General features: G+C 40.0%; 1 protein-coding gene across 2 annotated transcripts in view; it reads left to right on the top strand.

The window, feature by feature from the left end:
* GPC6 (glypican 6) overlaps positions 1-19037 on the top strand; it is a 1123065-nt gene that overhangs the window by 1024926 nt on the left and 79102 nt on the right. The window contains exons 6-7 of one of the 2 annotated variants that reach the window (XM_040487422.1): positions 7542-7685; positions 11733-11762. In XM_040487422.1, coding sequence (XP_040343356.1) covers positions 7542-7685; positions 11733-11762 — 174 coding nt within the window. The remainder of the gene's footprint in view (positions 1-7541; positions 7686-11732; positions 11763-19037) is intronic. The other variant, XM_040487423.1, reaches the window with a different exon arrangement.

The raw sequence follows: 19037 nt of genomic DNA, 5'->3' as shown, positions 1-19037 counted from the left end.
GCCTTCCACTTTGCTACAAGCAACAGCCATTGCTTGAGACGTGAGCCCAGTTTCCTCTAGAACCTGTGTCTCTTAGCTCACCCGCCATTAATCAGAGAGCCAAGCCTGACTATTATATACACAGGGTCTTAAGCTCTCTAATTGGCTTTCCAAGCACAGTGGGTAGCTGTTATCAAGCGATCAAGGAACAGGGTTTTTTTGGGTTTTATTTATCAGTTTAAACAAAGTTGTTGATTTGGTTTTGCTTTAAGTTGGCATGGTAAACGGAATAAGGGAAATATCAAATGAGTTTTTTACACAGACCCATGATTCATTGTTTTTCCTGAAGTCCAAAGAAAGAAATGTTAGGCTGATTCTGGAGAGATAATGATTCTTTGTGATAAAGTATATAAAATACATAGCACAGGGTCTGGCCCATCATGGACATTCAGTAAGTGAAACCTCTCTTTTCCTTTCCAGTCTTGTCTTACAGAAATCTGTCTGCTAATTGCCTTCCATAAATGTTTGCAAAAGGGTGAAATTACAACTAAAAATTTTATTTATCCATAAGCTTTCATTCCCAGGGTTTTTTGTTGTTGTTGTTTGGTTTTTTTTGTTTTTGTTTTTTTAAGAAAAGCATGTACTGTGGGGCTCCTGGGTGGCTCATTCATTTAAGCATCTGACTCTTGGTTTCAGCTTAGGTCATGATCTCACAGTCCATGGATTCAAGCCCCACAATGGGCTCTTCTCTGACAGTCTGAGGCCTGTTTGGGATTCTCTCTCTCCCTGTCTCTCTGCCCTTCCCCTGCTCATGCTCTCTCTTTCTCAAAATAAATAAACTAAAAAAAACAAAAAACAAAAACACATACTGTGTGCTAGGAACTCTTGCAGATTCTGGGATTCAGCAATGAACAAAATATTTAAGATCCAATTCTTCATGAAACATTACCCATGCATCACTCTGCATAATCCATAGATTTGATTGGTTATCCATTATTGTGCTATTTAATTGCTAAAATATTACTTCGATAATATACCTTTCTATGCCTCATATTTTTAGTGTCTTTTCAAAGCATCATATCATTCTGTCTTCCCAGCAGCCATGAGAATGGGGGAGAATATGTTACTCCAGGGTCATACAGGTTTAAGGAGAAAGTCTAGACTCTCGTTCATGGCCTTTCTCTTAGGCCACAGCTGTCTCTCATGAAAACAATGAGACATACTTGGACAAAACATATGTAAAGCCCATGCAGATATGATAGCTTCTGTTTCCTTGGGAACAACTGGGATAGATTTGAATTCCCCAAGTGGTCATCTAACAAACAGTTCACTCATCAACATTGTAATTTAAATTAGAATCTCGTAAGTAAATAAAACATTACTTACTCTCAAAACACCAAGTCCAAATAAATCTAGGTAGCATTAACTGCCACCCATATTAATATGAAAGATTAGAGTTCTGTCTGCAAATTTTCAGAACGATATATGGGAATAGCAACATCCCACCACAATAAGAACCCACTGAGCAGAAACTGAGAAGATAGAATTTTTTTAAAAACATAGGAGCCGAGACAGGATTGATCGGCAGCCGCTGCTTATCAGGTCACCAGTAATGACTTTTGTGGATGTATAATCAACCTGCAGAAGACAAAGAGATATAGGTATAAAGCTACGGATGCTTCTGGAAAAGTGCATACCATGTTGTTTTATTTTTTTTTTCAACGTTTATTTATTTTTGGGACAGAGAGAGACAGAGCATGAACAGGGGAGGGGCAGAGAGAGAGGGAGACACAGAATCGGAAGCAGGCTCCAGGCTCCGAGCCATCAGCCCAGAGCCCGACGCGGGGCTCAAACTCACGGACCGCGAGATCGTGACCTGGCTGAAGTCGGACGCTTAACCGACTGCGCCACCCAGGCGCCCCCCATGTTGTTTTATTTTAAGGGAAATATGTTAAGACGCTGAGATGTCCTTAAGGGAAAACAGCTTATATTTTAAAACCTAAGACACGGCACTCAAACCTGTTATCACCACACCTTCCTCTCTTTCTCACCTCTCGGAAACAATAAAATGTCTCTTCTTTCAGAACTTTGTAGCTTTAATGTCAGCGTCTTTAATCTCAGAATGCCAGCATACTTCTGAGACATTATTTTAGTAATCTTCTTAAGAGAGAGAATTCATAAGGCAGATATGTTCCCCAAACCCACAGGTTTTGCAAGCCCGCTAAGCACGAAGGAAAATTCTGTTGTACATTTGTGGTACCTGTCTACACTGGGACTGCCAGCTACTTTTCCAAATTACAGCGGTCCCCCCTTATCCATGGTTTTGTTTTCCATGGTTTCAGTTTTTCAGTTACCTGCACTCAAATGTGATCCCAAAGCAGATGACCTTCCTTCTGACCTACCTTCCTCTGTCAGAAGGCCACCACCAGTCTAACACCATGTCACAGCGTCTGCGTCACTCATCCCACTTCATCTCTTGTAGGCATTTTATCCTCTCACCTCATCACAGGAAGAAGGGTGATACAGTAAGATATTTTAAGGGGGAGTTCCATGTTCACATAACTTTTATGATGGCCTTTTGTTACAATTGTTCAATTTTATCGTCTCTTATTGTTGTTTATCTCTTACTGTGCCTAATTTATAAATTAAACTTTATCATAAGTACATACATATAGGAAAAAAATGTATATATAAGATTTGATTCTATTTATGGTGTCGGGCATTCACTAGAGGTCTTGGAACATATCCCCCATGGACTGTATCTAATTATCTATTACAGCATCCCTTGGAGGAAGACAAGCAGATGATACTGGTTCTGTTTCTTCAAGGATTAAAGCTTATGATTTGTTCCACAAATGTGGCTTACCTACAACTGTGCTCTCTAGAAACTTCTCTTCTGTTGTAAAGAGAAAACCGTTAGTGACTTAAAACAGTATTTCTTCCCTTGAATTAAAGGTAGTCGGGGGGAGGCACCTGGGTGGCTCAGTCAGTTAAGCATCTAACTCTTGATTTTGGCTCAGGTCATGATCTCACGGATTGTGAGATCAAACTCTGCGCTCTTAGCTCAGAGCCTGCTTGGGATTCTCTTCCCTCCTTCTCTGCACCTCCCCCATGTTCTCTCTTTCTCTCAAAATAAATAAATAAACTGTGAAAAGAAAAAAAGGCAGCAAGGGGTGCAGGCATTGTTGGCGGGAATGTAAATTGGTGAAGCCTCTATAGACAATACAGAAGTTTCTTAAAAACTTAAAAGTAGAACTACCATGCAGTCCAAGAATTTCCCTTCTGGACATTTATACAAAGAAAATAAAGACACCAATTTGAAAAAATATACATACCCCTATGTTCATCGCAGCACAATAGCTGAGATATGGAAGCAACCCAACTGTTCCTCAAGAGATGAATGGATAAAGAAGTTGAGTAATGGAATATTACTCAGCCATTAAAAAGAATGAGATCTTGCATTTGCCACAACACGGAGGGCCCCAGAGGGATTATGCTAAGTGAAATAAGTCAGACAGAGAAAGACAAATACAACCATATTATTTCACTTATACGTGCAATCTAAAAAACCAAAGAAGACAAAACAGAGGCTGATAGAAAGAAGAAATACAGTTGCTAGAAGGGAGGAGAGTGTAATAGGGGAAGAGGCTTGAGATGTGCAAACTACCAGTTATAAAATAAATAAGTCACAGGGTTGTAAAAGACAGCACAGGGAATATAGTCAATAATATTGTAATAATTTTCTAGAGTGACAGATGGTAACTAGAACTATTGAGGTGATCATTTTGTAATGTATAAAAATATCGATTCACTATGTTATATACCTGAAAGGAATATAATATTGTATGCAAATAAAATTCAACTTTAAAAACTTGTTTTATCTAAAAGAAAAAAGAAAAAAATGTAGTGGAGGTGGAATGGATTCACAAACACCTCTAAATAGATGCATCTAACCTAAGTGTTACATCTGAATCACTTCTCTGGGTTGGTTAGAACACCCTTCACAGCGCATCCTGGGGTGTGTTCCCTGGAACACCCATCTTGTGAGAATCTCCTGTGCCCTCTGAGGAGCCAGAGGCCAAATAATTTGGGAAACACTAAGTGACCTCCTCTCTTTTGATGAGTCAGAACACGCAATCACATGGCAAAGTTCTACTATGTACCTAAGTACCTAATTTAACTTTGACGCATGGAATTTACTGCATATGTAACAACTGTTAACAACCCTTGGAAGTGATGTTTTGTGGAAAACATTTAAGAAACATCAGCCCAGACATTTTTTCCCCCTCAAATCTACTGACTCAAAAAACAAAACTTCTAGAAAGAAACCGATTGTAAAATAACATAATTAGCTAATTAATTGTCAAGCACTAACTTTTCCAAACACCGTCTTCTAGTTTCCTGCCTTATGTATTGCATTTTATCATCGCGGCCTATCTGTATGGTGAATAATAGTATTATTCCCGTCTGACAGAGTAGGAGACTCAAGTTCAGGGAGGACCCTGAATGTTGGCATGGCACTGGGCTGTCCTCAGCCCTACCTGCCACCTGGCTACATGCTTGCCCTTGGTGAATGCAACAAGGCTTTAAATTTCGCCTTAGGCTGATGATCCAAATCTACACCTCTGCCCTGACCATTCCTCTGAATCGAATTCTCATGTAACCTAACCTCATTTAGCCTCTCACTTAACTGACTCACATTATTCTCCTCTTTCTTCCCTTATTCCAAATGTAATATACTGGGGTACTCAGACCACCAGGTAAAAGGCTTATTGGTCCTTTATAATGACGTAGTCTTGGGCCTCGTGAGCCACACAGCTTTGTCTAACTAGACCGCAGCTATCGCAAGCTCAGAAAATTGTCTGAGACGGTACAAATGCCCTGCACAAGACCTCCTTTTGTCAACCGTCCCATGAACCCCATGTTTGAGAAACATGTTGTCTCACTAACAGGTTGCATGGATCAGAAACAGAATCACTGATTTTCACCTTATTGTTCATCTCAGTAACATGATGGATATATGTTGTTTAAGATATAGTCGCTGCATTGAGAATCAGGCAGGGGATTTTAATCACTCCCGAGCAGTGACAAGGTGAATGGGTGCTCTGGTCTCCTTTGCAACTGTTCCTTTCCGGTTTCTTGAAATTCCGAAAACCAGCCCTTGACCCCTGGGCATGGCCCCTCTACGTGGAAGGGTCTCTTTCGGGCATTTCCTTTTTTCCTAAGGGTAAAATAGAATCTGTGTTGAAGGACCTTCAAGATTCATATCGTGACATATTGCAATGGATTTTTCTGTAGGTCTCCAGCTGATGACGGGGTGAGATGTGGCTTCTGTCATAATTACAAGTCCGTATTTTCTTCAGTTTGGGTCATAGTCTCAGCAATTTCTGCACTGAAGCCACCTTAAAAATATAAATAGCAAAAAGCTACTGGGCTATGTTGACTTACTCATGTTCTGTGATTATAATTAACACTCTCAAAAAAAAAAATCAAACAAGTGGTAAGGTTTTCTGTTATGATGAAATATCTCCCCTGGGGCCCTAATATTCTGTCAGGGCATTTCTTGCTCCTTTGATTTAATTTAAACCAGTGAGCCAGATTTTTCCCAAAGGGCAAATTAAGAAGGTCTGTTAACTCTTTCAGTGCCCTGCTTCAAGAAATTCCAGCAAGGCCATTAGCGTCGTTTTGCCCTAGGCTTTACACTTTCTAAAAGTCAGCTGTCATATTCAAAGGGATCCAGAATAGCACACTCAACAAAACCCTGGAGCTTTGGAAATGTTAATACCCTCCATCAGCAATGACCTTGCCACTGGGAAGTGATTGAGGCACTAGGGAGAAAAGGGCCCACTATCTTTATCACATGAGTTTACACCATCAACTTCAGAAATTGTGTGAGAGAAGAATAATCAATAGTGTGTTAAGACCAGTCTCGAAGAATGGCAAGACAAAGTGCGTCCACTCTGCAAAATGCTGAGCCGAAGGAGAACTTTTGAATACAACAGAAGAGAAATTAGCTGTAGTGGTGGAACTGAATGAATTGTGTCTGGAGATGGGATTTGTCATTGGGAGTGGCACTGGAGAGCTGCGTACTTCAGTAGAATCCCATAGTATGCTTGATGAAAAATGCTTATTTTAGAGTTAACGCAGAATCAAGTAACAAAACCGAAAGGAATACATTCTAAACATACCCAGGCAGGTTAAGAATTAGCTGACGTAGATATAGTCCCAGAAAGCTGGCCCAAATAAGTATCTAGAAGTAGAATCACCTCCTGTGTAAAAATGGAAGAAAAGTGAAGGTAAACTTCATCAGAACTTCCTGAAAATGTTGCTATAGTTTCTGTAATTCTAGTAAAGGGATCATCTGATAACCAGCAGATAGTACCAAGCTTCTAAAAACAGCCAAAAAGAAGCGTCCTCACCCCACTGTGAGTGAAATCACTGTGGGAAAGAGCCGGCTGCTCGGTCCCTAAGATCATTACAATGAAATGTTTGATTTCCCACAGCAAACCTAATTGTGACATGAACAGCTGTCAACAACAAAATTAGAGAGAACTATCATTACAGGGATTTCACCACATGGGCTTGTCCTATTTCCACACCATTGCTCCAGAGAGAGTTTTCAAAGAACTCTTCCAGTAGAGGTTTTCATTATTCAGAGGGGAGTCACTCAACGTTATTTGGCCTTATATGCTCTACAGGAAATACACTTGTCACCATAACAGGAATCCCAAACGGATATTTACTGAATGCCAAATGCAAGTACGTGAAAATGTCTCGGATGCAATTCATTCAATCCTGAAACCATCCTGTGATGTAACGATTATAATTCCTTTTTTTTTAATACGGTCAGTGTTTGTTATTTGTGGTATTTATATTTCAGAAAGTTGCTACAAATATTGAATTAGCAAATACTGAACTGATGGAGACACAGGGCTAGGCACCTGCAGGCTTTTAGTCACCTTTTGGTCAACCAACCAATACATAACCTTATTTAAGTTTATATTTATTTATACTATAACTCCTGCCTGAACAAAGTTTATCTAACACAAATACTTTCTCCATTTGGCACGTCACAGCCCCTTGTGCTCAGGAACACTAAACCCTAAGCTTGGGGGGCATTTTAAACAGGGAAGTTGCCAAGTAAAAGCACAAAAATGTGAAAAACGTGGCACTAAATAGGCCACAGAAACGACACTTGTTTTCAGCATGAGAGCTCAGCCGAGAAGGCAGAGTGTCACCTCCTTCGGCCTCATCTGGGTACATGCATATAGGGCCACTCTGCCCATGTCTGCAGAAGCACATGACTATTGAATTTGGACCTACACAGTAATTTTGTGAGTAGGCAAATTCACAAATAGAAAATCGGTAAATAATGAGGATTGACTGTATATATTGAAAATAAGAGTCAGGCCACCCCATATCTGTCTAGTCAATTCTTTCTGTTATATTAGTGGTTGTTGTTGTTTAAGTTTAGAGATACATTGCATTGCATGCTTCTACACCAAGATCTTAGAAAGAATCTCATTGTGTAACTTTCTTGACCTTTCCAATGGTTCTTCCAGGTCTTTCAGGGATGTGGCCAACCCAAACCTGCTCCAGCCCTCAGATCTGCTCGCTCGGCTCCTGAAAATTTTAATACAAGGTTCAGACCTTACAATCCTGAGGAGAGGCCAACGACTGCTGCAGGCACAAGCTTGGACCGGCTGGTGAGTTCTCTGGGATTGATGGCCATGGTGGGCACTTCCTGTTACCAGGGTTATTCTTCAGAAGACGTGATGGGATTCTGAAAAAGTTGGTTGTAAAAATCATCTCATTCTTGTATCTGCTCCTGGTCTTAATTAGAATATTGAAAAATAATGAGATCTTCCCTTTAGGTCATGAATTAGATTATTTAAGGCATCTTATCACTATTAATCCACTCATGCAGTGGCCAAATTTTCAACTTCATATTTCTTCTGCAATATTAATCTGAAGACTAAGTTACTATATCTTCCAGAGATATAATTACAATAGCGCATTTCTTATTCCTCTGCTTCTGTTATTTATTCAGTTATGAAACAGTGTGATTTTACTATGCATTCTCGTGTATAAAGTTTTCTGTTTGAAAGACCTTGCCAAGAGACCCCGAGTCAATGTTACTACCATTTTCTCTTTATTGTGTGTCTTTAAAAAGTTGGAATCCTTAGAAACAGTCACTCTTTGATCCACTTAAATGTGTGTTAGGGGACCGAAAGGTATCTACCAGCAAAGCAGTTTACTTGGAGAATACAACCATGAGCATAGTAAACACAATTTTTAATGTGTTTTAAAAATCAAGTTTTGTTGTAAAAAATTAAAAGCTCATAATTTCTAAGAAATCCACCCAATTATTTTCAATGTAATTTATAGCACCATGAACAATTTATATACCTGTAATTTTTAGTGTTGTTAATGTTATTTTGCCAATTATCTTGATGTAAAACTAACAGATAAAAACCCTAAGGTCATAAAATACTTGAACCACATCTGATTATGTCATATAAACTCAGATCTCAAGGGATTTCTGGTTATGAAAATACTTTTATTAGTCACTGTTAGAAATTACTTTATCATTTTAGTTAATATCCTTCTACAGTGTAGAACTCCTAAGATTAAATTGGTTGAGTTTGGCCTCCAAGTAAATGCATCTCAGCATCTGTCTATAAAAATCATATGTACTTACAACATAAAGCCCTAGTCACAAAGCGCCAAAGTGAAGGGGCAAGTGAAGTGAGTAGCCACTGAATTACGTTATAAATTTATTACTGTTTGTTAGCAAATAAAACCCCTCTTAAAATTACTCACTTTTCTTCTTTTAAACAACCAGTTAGATTCCCCTGAACAACTAGCCAATTGTTTTAAAGACATGATGGTTACCGTTAGATTCCATTTTCGAGTTTTCACGTTACAAACTTCCGTATGTTAGGATCCTTTTAACCAAAGCACAAATGGTGAGTACGGATTTGAATTCTCTTTCTTTTTTTTTTTCTTTTTTTTTTTTCCATTTTAGTTGGCTCTAACTTAGTTATTGGAGTAATTCAAGCTTTTTGGAATTTTCATAAACTCTCATTTAAGAACTGGGGCACAGGGCAAGATGAATAAGTTCTAGCGATCTACTGCACAACATCGCACCCACAGATAACAATTCTGTGTTGTGCACTTAAAAATCTGTTAAGAGGGTACCTCTCACGTTAAGTGTTCTTAGCACAATAAGGTAAAATTTAAAAACAATTTGGGAACATTATGCACTTAGTTAAATTTGCATGGAATTTGATCCATACAATGATATCTATGAGTACTAAGTAATGTTTTTCCCGTTGAAACAGAAGCACAGTTTTCTCTCCTCTCCAGGAGAAATAAACACACAGAAAACAAACACACACTCAAACAGGGGAAGTAGAGCAAGAAAAACATTTTTCTCGAGACAGCAGTATGTGTGCAATGTAGTACAGCCTAAATAAAGCGTCCGTGCCTTGCGATGTTCACATGATGTTTCACATCTGATAGAAAATAAAACTGGAATTTGAACCCTTTATAAAGGAAATTCATTGATGATCATCAAAATGCCCCAAATGTAAAGGTCTTAAAGAGTATTGACAAATAGCAAGCTATTTCATGCACCCCCCAAAAATGTATTTTAATCAATTTTTTTCTGAAAAGAACTCATAATGGTTAATCGTACGAACATGAGTAAAAACCAAGGACCAGACAGACTGCATAAGGACCAAATTCAGTGCATAGGAATTCAAATCAATAAATCGGTTTTATTCTAAAATGTTCTCTGACAGCACATGCTTAGCTCCTCATAGGTGTGACTTTAGGCTCTGTAAGGGAGAATGGCAGGTTTATAAATGTTTTATTGAGTTAAATTCCCAAATTCTAAGAATTAACAATTTGTAATTCACAGCCAGCCATTAACCAACCTGGAGCTACATCCCAGTCCCTGAGGGCAAGGGGCTGTTTCCACATCAAAAGGAACTATACAGGGTTATTCTTGAGAAATACAAAGGAGGCCCAAAGCTAACATCAGAACTTTCCTTTGCAGCCCTTGGCGCCCCCAAGGCTTTCTTCCCTTTGAGGGTTCAGTGTATTTCTGAATAGTGGATAGGTAAACCGGTTACCTTAGATGGACTGGTTGTGTGACAACTTATATGTCAACAGTCAGACAAAATCTCCTCCAAGATACAAGCACTGGTGAACTCTCTTGATGGGTCTGCCATATATTATAGCCTATTTTGACTGTTTATAAACAAGTCTCATGTCATCTACTCCTGTTTTAATTTTCTCCTGAAAAGATGTTTTCTGAATATTTATAAGAAGCATGTGTCCCAGAAAAGAAGGATAATTGGAAAAGACTTCCCTTAATTTCTCTAAGTGTTTCAGCAAAGAAAATGCTTCAAGGACAGCATCAAAAGAATATTCCAGTCACCCCACTGCTTTTGCCAGAGTGAAAATAACTGTAAAGCTCTTGGAGATTTGCTTCTTACTAGCACTTAAAATGAGTACCTCTGTTAATTAACTTTGGGATCTTTTGGTAAATGTTCTTATATCAGTTATGATAATGCAATTTTTTTATGTGAACTGGCAATTATGGGGTTTATTTTAGAAATAAAGCTCCTAACCCCAACCTGGGCAAGCTGTTGCTAGAATTTATATAAAATAATTAAAATAAAACTCTCTCTCAAAAATCCATCAGTTCCATCATTTAACCTCCATTAGATTTGTAGGGAACTTGTAAACTCTTTTATATCACTAGGACACATTTCCCTTTGTTCCTCTAAAGTTATATGGGCATAAAAGTCAGTCTAGGTAGTCAGTGACTTTCAGACATACTACCCTCAAGTTATTTTTATTATCCAATAAGGAATGAATGCATTTGTATAAATTCAGCTGCTGATGGAAAACTGACTCATCAAAGACAATTGCAGTCCTTCCTGCCAACAGCCAGGATTTGGTGAAGATACAAGTGCCATCAGCTAATTTGGTTAAGAGATTGGTTGCATGGTCACATGTGTTTCCTGTTACCAATCCCCACCCTAGTGTCTCTCTATCCCGACCTCCTGTTACTGATTTTCAATTAAGTAGGCCAGAGGTGGTTATTTGCAAAAGATTGGTTTTCTTCCTTTTTTTTCTTAAATTTACACTTAAAGAATTCTCTGACATAATTTGACGTGAAACTATGAATGTTTTTAAAGAAACTTCCACTGGAATGTCACTGGGGGTACAGATTATAAAAATGCATCAACCAAAAGCGGTCAGTTTTGTAGATCTGAGAATACAGAGATACTTCAGAGTATCGTCTGTGAAAGACAATTAATTGTACAGTGCAGAAAATCGAGCACAACGTGCTCTGTAGCTCCTGGACACGCAGGGCAGGGAGTGTCTGTCATGCACTCCAGCTAATTCATCAGAGCAAAATATACTTTAAATCGTGTGTCTTAGAGGAATATATTTTATAAAAGTAGGTTTAAAAGGAAAAAAAAACAGACGTGGAAGTTAATTCATCAAATTGGCGATGGTTTAGAAAAATGAACCTCCAGTAAGTATTCAACATCACACTATGCGTACAGGTCTCTCAGATATTCTTCTAGTCATTCTGTGGGAGTTTGGGGGGCGGGGGCGGGGTGGTGGAATACCAGCCTACAAAGTGAAACGTTGTACCTATGCTGTGCTATTATGTATAGAATAATCTCTCTTTCTTTTTCCTTTAAATTTGTTTTCCTCTTGCTTCCCAGAGGATTGTGTGGAGGACAATGCAACATAGTGTAAGCTTTGGTCTTCTTTTTTCTTACACTCATCCTCATTTGTCTTTGTATGGTCATTCCAGAGAGCTCTTGAGAAATTCCTCCTCCTCTTCCCCTTTCCAAATTGTCTGGAGTGTGTTGAACACTGCGCATGACCCGCGGGTTTAGCCGCTTTCCTCTCTGCCTGGTATTTATGGTGAATAACCATTTTGGTATTCTCTCCCAATGGCAAGGTTTTCAATCTTAGCTTTGTGTTCGACTAACTCGTTTGGTGGCTGATTTAAATTCTATCCCAATGTTCAGACTATGTGTAGTCTGCCTGAAAAACTAGCTCTTCCCTGATAGAATATATTGGCTTTTTTCTTCTTGTGCTGAGCGAATAATTACCTCGCTGATAATAACAACAAACCAACATCAGCTCTCATGCATAAGGAGCTAATTTTTCCATCGGCGAACACAGAGAACTTAGGGGGTTAAGAAATAGTTTGTGGTTTAGGTTGTTTACTCTTTTTTTTCCTTCCTTCTTGAAGTTACTGATGTCTCTTAGAGCATCGGAACGCTGGATATTTTTTACTACAAAGTGGTTTTTGTTGGGACTGAGGACAGCACACCCAGGTTATCTTACCTGACTTTCTATATTAACCATAATAATCAGATAGTTAAGTTCTCTAATCTGGTTTTCATACTAGCATCCCATACTGATAATACCTTTTAATAAAGTGCTGAACCCTGTGTAGCATTGTGGACCCAGGAGTGAAAAGGACTGTCCCCTGATGGGCACATGTTTATCCATGCAGCACGCCTATGACATCGTGGTGCTCCCTGCCTGTCTGGCCTTCAATTCAGGCCTGAATTGCTCTGTTAAAATTCATTTCTTTAAAAGGAAATTGTCCCCTGAGTAGTATTCCCATTTGTCATCACAAACTGAGCCCAGGGCAGTTGGAATGAGAAAAACAAAGTTAGGAGGTAAATCTGGAACAGGACCACTCAGGAAGAGGAGACCTTAAAGAAGAAACAGCGAAGACAGATGGCTTAAGGCCTCCTGATGCTAAATGGAGAGTGAGGGGAGAAAACATCACGGGTAGGACAGGTCAGGGTTTTATTAGTTTGGCTCATTTGATAAAACTAGGGTAGCTGCAGCTCAGATGGTATGTGCCTGCCTTTCCCAGCACATTCTCCTGATCGCTCCAGGATCTGATCTGATCTCCTTATCTGATGGTTAGCAGGGGCCTTGTGGCTTTCACCCAAAGGGAATGATTTCCTCGAACATATTGGAAGGAAGGTAAATCATACTATCATCCTCCACCCCCACCCAGTCTGCAGGACTTCCCTGCTGGCATCCCATAATCTCCTGTAACTGAGCCAAAAAAAAAAAAAAATCAGATATCCATTATTGCATATGATTCTTTCAAAAATACAGTGCTACTTTTGAAATTCACCTGTTTGCTATTGGTGCTAAATATGATTTATTGACATTATTACATATAGATTTAAGAACTTATAAAATATCACGATGTGTATGCACTTTATTTTGTTATTCTGAAACAAAATGGACAAAGCGACTCACTTCCTGGTATCATTCTGCCTGATGGTTAATACCAGTTTCAGAGTCAAATGCTGGTCATAAAAATGCTCTTCTACACCTCTTCGGGGCCATTTTGGTGTGATTTAGGATGCCTGGGTTGCAGGGATTCGGGAAACTGTCTGTTGTTCATTTTAAATTGCCATGGCATTTCATTGTCACCTCAAAGGATTCTGCATCCGGCTAAATCCACTATTTTGCATTTCAAAAGGATGTCAGGCCTTATTTAAGAAACTACTTTATTATCTAGAGCTTCAGCCACTGTCTTTAGGTGAAACTGATATTTCCCACCTTCCACCCAGACACACACACACACACACACACACACACAAACACACACGCACACACACACACACGCACACACACACACATCCCTACCTCAGTCTTTGCTTGGCCTGGGCAGGACAAAGTAAAACCTCAGTAACAACAGTAAACCAGATTCTCCACTTTAATTAGTTTTCTAAAGATAAATGGGTCAAGGCCAGACTGGCTTTCAGCCTCTGTGGCCGCTGAATAAATTATGCCCCGTTCACCCCAGCCAACAAATGGCTGCCGCTCAATCCACTTCAGATTGTGAACGGCCCAGTCTTGCCTGAACCTGCTTTGTCTTGTTTACTGCAAAACCCCACTGAGACACCCCAGTTTCATCTTCAGTGAACCCTTGGTAATGATAGCAGCAAAATACAGTGAACTTTCAAAGCAGGGAGAAAATACGAAACAGTAAAACCAAAGCACCCAACGTATTCGGTCTTTTGGTTTCTGCCCTTCCCTGGGCAACATCAGCAGCGTGTGGTAGCTGGGAGAGCCGCCTGGCACAGGCTTCTTTCCGCTTAGGAGGCTTGTGGTTGATGAGGCCCAAGAAGGGAACAGCGAAAGACAAACATGTAAAACGATGGGTTGTCTGCAGGAGATTCTGCTTATTCCAGGGGCTTGGAGGATGCGCAAAATCGAATTCAGTGGTGTGCACCATTGGGACCCTGGATGGAATGCCATTGTCAGCTCACACCCAGTGGACAGTACACCTTGAGAAGCTATTCTTTCAGGAATGTGGAAGGACAGTGAACTGGGAAAATGTAGATGGACCTCTCTTTAAGCTCAGGCGAGGCTATGGTCAGTTGCGTTGGGTTGTATGCCTTGGGGAGAAAGAAAAGGCATTACCCCACTGGCTACATTATTCCCTGGGAGAAACCGCAGCCCATTCCGTCCCCACTGCCTTACGACACATTCCAAGAATCATGACTCTCAATGAAATAAAGTCAGGCTACACATTTTAAAGGGGGTATTTTTTGCACCGTTCAGGTGTAAGTGATCTGAAATCATGTTGGGGGAATTCTACCAACAAAACCACTTTCAACTCTAAGTTAAACTGTCCTGCGTCCTCAGAAACATTTAAGCTAGAGCTTTGCTGACCTCTGACTGGGTCCTAAAAATGAAATGTTATGCTTTCAGACAACGAGTATGGCTGTACAGATTTTCTGTCTATTTGATGGTATGTTGATATGCTTATTTTCCCCTGAGACATGAACATCTCTTTCAGCATTCCTAGATTTCTGCTAACCCCAAATTGATTCATTCTTTATGCATCGGTCAATCCACAATGTATGTACTGAGGTCTCCACTGCATGGCACTTAGTAACACTAACTCCCATATACAGTCTGTATCACAGTGTGTCGTTAGTGGTAGCATCATCAAAAAGGCAAGAGTTAGTATGTGCAAAAAAGCACAGCTTATCAAACTTGTTAGACCCATTCTGTCTCCTCCAGGAAATAACATCAAGCACAGAGTCCATAAAATGTTAGCGTACGGGAAATAGGAGTTTGATTTTGTAATCTAAGATAGATTACACCAGTAAAGAACATGTGGAAGATGTATTAACAAATGAATTATCATTGACCCAGTATGCAAACTGAAAACATTGAAACATCGGTAGCATCTTTGGAATAGGTGATCCCCTAGCCCATTCTCTCTTCTGCAGACAGAGCTTTATGCCCGTAACTTGAACACATGGTAAACGGAAACTTTGTTGTCGGTTATGACCCGGTCAGATGACAAAGTCCACCTACACACTCATTCAGAGTATTTGTCCTTCATCCAGCTATGTAATAAGTGTTTTGGTGACTTGAATATCAAAGCCTGCATAGATAAGCCATACTAAACTACTTAAACCATACCTTTTAAAATATGTGTTCATGAGAGGCACCAGTTGACATAGATCTTTCATTAACTTACTGAGCAGCTTAAAGAACCTTCTCTTTGTCATGGAAAATCTGCAGTGATTTTTTTTTTCTCATCGCTGTCTGAGATATTCGCACCGCAACTCCCAAATGTGATGTTCACGCTTATGAGAGATAGAGCTGAAGAAATGGGATATTTCATAAATACTAGTTTTGATGCATTTGCCGTATAATCAATCAGCTTTTAACTGACTCTGGGGCCTATGGAATACATTTTAAAGCACTGGGAATTTCCCTATTCCCATAACATACTTGGACACTCTTTACTGCTAGCGATAAACCTCAGGCATAAACATTGTGGAGAAAACCAGATGAAAAGAAACCTGTTTGAGTGAAAATTGACTTTGCTTCATAAATGTTAAAGGTAGAAAGATATCTGCAATACACAATAATTTTATTACTTAAGCTCATTCATGGTCATTATAGTCAAAGGCTCCGACTCCATGGGTATTTTCTAACACCTAAAAGATTGGCCAAGCTATTAAAAAAAAAAAAAAAAAGTCTGGTTGACAGTAAATGAATGAACCTGCAGCTGCAGCAGCACCATTCTATTGCTGGTTAACAAATAATTTTTTGGAAGCTGGGTTTGTGTAATATGTTTAGGAGCTTTTCCAATACTTTATCGATCTGGATAAACCAAGCTAGGCAATGCGGCATCTCCAAACAGATCCCAAAATGGCTCACAAAGAACACAGGTTATTTCTCAGTCATGCCAAGTATCCTTTGTGGGTTTTCTGTGGGTCAGCTGCACATGATCATCCCCTTCACTCCGGGACCCAGGGTCCCAGAGCAGCCATCATCCACAGCTTCCCCTGTTAGGTAGTGGGGGTAATAGAGACTGGGGCAAAGACAGTCATTGACGTCCCCTCCTGGCACAGCACACCGTTCACAGCTCATTGGCCAGAGGAGGTCATATGACCAAGTCTGCTGTCAAAAAGGCAGGGACATGTGTCCCTCTGTGTCTCACACAGTGAAAATGGACATGTGAGTAATGGACATTTCACACAGTGAAAATGGACATGTGAGTACACAAACGTGTATGACCAAGGCAAGTGTTTTAAATCGATAAAAACCTATCTCCTTCCTGTCTCCACCTCTAAGACAGACCGTACATGAAAAAGAAGAGGAAAATCCTTCATTCGTTCAACACATATCTGTTGAACCAATAGGAACGCCAATAGGAACCAAGTACGGGTGGCTAATCAAGGAGCTCACGGCACTTTGGGGGAATGCCAGACAAAAGTAGCTATGATTCCACTCAGACCGTGTACTGGTGAAGATTGTGCTTAAATGTTTTTAGAGTCCTAAGAGAACTCTAAGTTTTTGTTACAAAGAGAGTGTCTGTATTGTCCCAGAAAACCAGTATCGCTTCGGAAGTCAGCTTGATTTTTAGCGTCGGATGGCTGTTTGGCCTAACTGAACTTCGAATTCAGTCCTAATTTAATCAGGGCAAAGGAGTCCCAACTCCAAATCTTAGGACAGTATCTGAAAGGAGGAGGTAGAAGCTTTTGCCAGCAAGTAGTAGAAAATGGTAATAGAAAAGCAGAATGAGCAAAGATGTTTTTATTACCGGCATTTAATTGTCTTTCAGATCCAGACTATGTATATTTTAAGTGAGGCTTCGATATTACATTTTGCGAATACTGCTCTTGTCTGACTTGATGTCATGTTTGCTTAGGCAAAGCAATTTTTCTGCTCTTCTCCTTTCTAGGTCAGCCTAGTTGGAGCAAATCAAATTGTTCTGCCTCTCTCTTTCTTTCATACATCATCATTTAAGATCACCAAGAATTTGAGTTCTGGAACCTGCCCTTGTCGCCTTTTACAATATCTGTGTATTTCTGAACAGCATTCATGAAGGAGAACACTTTTCACAGGTTAATCAGAGAAATTGCGTGGGCCGACAGCAACAGCGAACTTATTGATCGCAGTGGAAGTCTCCAGAATGTGTGTTCCAATGGCTTCTGTGTGGAATTACTTGCAAAATCGTGGGGCTCTGATTCGGCTGGAAGAAAAATTACAATATAAATTCACAAATTATTTGTGTGTAATGAGGCAGGAAAACAATGGGTTTGTAAGTTTGATTTTAAGGGATTTTGATGTAAGGAAACTCCCCACAGCAGCTTGCATTCATTTCAGTGAAGGACACTCATCCTGCACTTGAAAAAGCCTAGCATTTCCTTGGCCCGCTCTTCACAGCTCCTTGAGTGCCAGAGACAAGAGGTAACATGAAACAGCTAGACTAGGTCTGGGAAGAAAACACAAAGGCGGCAAACTGCTTTAATTGATCTCCTCACATAAAGTCCAAAAACCCAGAGGCTATCTTGAGTGCAAGACATGTCCTCCCGAAGATATTTCCAGTTACTCAGGAAAATCAAATCTTCTTTATACAACAGTCTTCAAGGAACAAGAAATATTTCATTAGGATTTTAACAGCGAGGGCTGACGCAAAGAAAGCCTCCTCTCTTTTGTCAAGATTTCTTGACAAAACAAATAAAAGCCTCCTAACATATTTCCATTAGAAAACAGTTTTGAAGTAAGAAGGAAAATGGACCTTTAGGAATATTTTTTGAAGGGGACTTTGGAGAACTTTGATGGTGATATAACAAAGAAGGCTTGAGTGTGTGTGTGTGTGTGTGTGTGGTTATTTTTTAATTGCAATACACTTTGTGTGCCAAGCAGCAACTTGAACGACCCAGAGACTATTATAGTCGCTTATCAAATTATAGTTGAAGCATGATACTTTTGCATAAATGTCTGGGATTCATCACTACTTTTTAAAATTCAAAGACACCTAGTTGTGAGTGAAATCTGGCCACCAATTTCTAGGTCTTCCTCATCTGTCACATCATGGCTTGCCCTAAACTTTTCCCTTCCACAGAGAAGTTCCACCGCTCTCTGCTAGATTAAGCACGGCTGTTGTTGTTATTAATCACAAACATGGGAGTCTGGGTGGCTCAGACAGTTAGGTGGCTAATTCATGGCTTCAGCTCAGATCATGATCTCATAGTTTGTGGGTTGTGCGGATGGCACAGAGCCTGCTTGGGATTCTCTCTCTTCTCCTTCTCTCTCTGCTCCTCCCCTGCGTGCACACACACACACACACACACACACACACTCTCTCTCTCTCTCAAAATAAATAAGTAAACTTTTTTAAAAGTTTTAAAATATTACAAACAACAACATATAATTTCAAAGATTTCAAATATTCATTGTGATTTTGGCTCTGACACAAAGCCTGTAGGTAGGCTTCTTGGTCTTTACAGAACGTGGCTGGTTCACCTGCAGGCTTCAGCATTCAAGGAGCGCTAAGGCTACAAAAGCTTTTCTGGAAGCCTCTAGGACTAGTCTCAGAGGATGGGCAGAGAAGCGCAAGTGAACGCTGGTTTCCACATTGTTGTCAAAGAGCGTGAACAAAGGGGCGCCTGGGTGGCGCACTCGGTTAAGCGTCGGATTTCAGCCAGGTCACGATCTCGCGGTCC

The sequence above is a fragment of the Herpailurus yagouaroundi genome, unplaced genomic scaffold (assembly GCF_014898765.1).
Source record: "Herpailurus yagouaroundi ecotype Mexico unplaced genomic scaffold, PumYag 164, whole genome shotgun sequence".
In the NCBI taxonomy this organism is placed as follows: domain Eukaryota; kingdom Metazoa; phylum Chordata; class Mammalia; order Carnivora; family Felidae; genus Herpailurus; species Herpailurus yagouaroundi.
The sequence above is the reverse complement of the archived record's forward strand: the minus strand, read 5'-3'. Positions and strand labels throughout refer to the sequence as shown.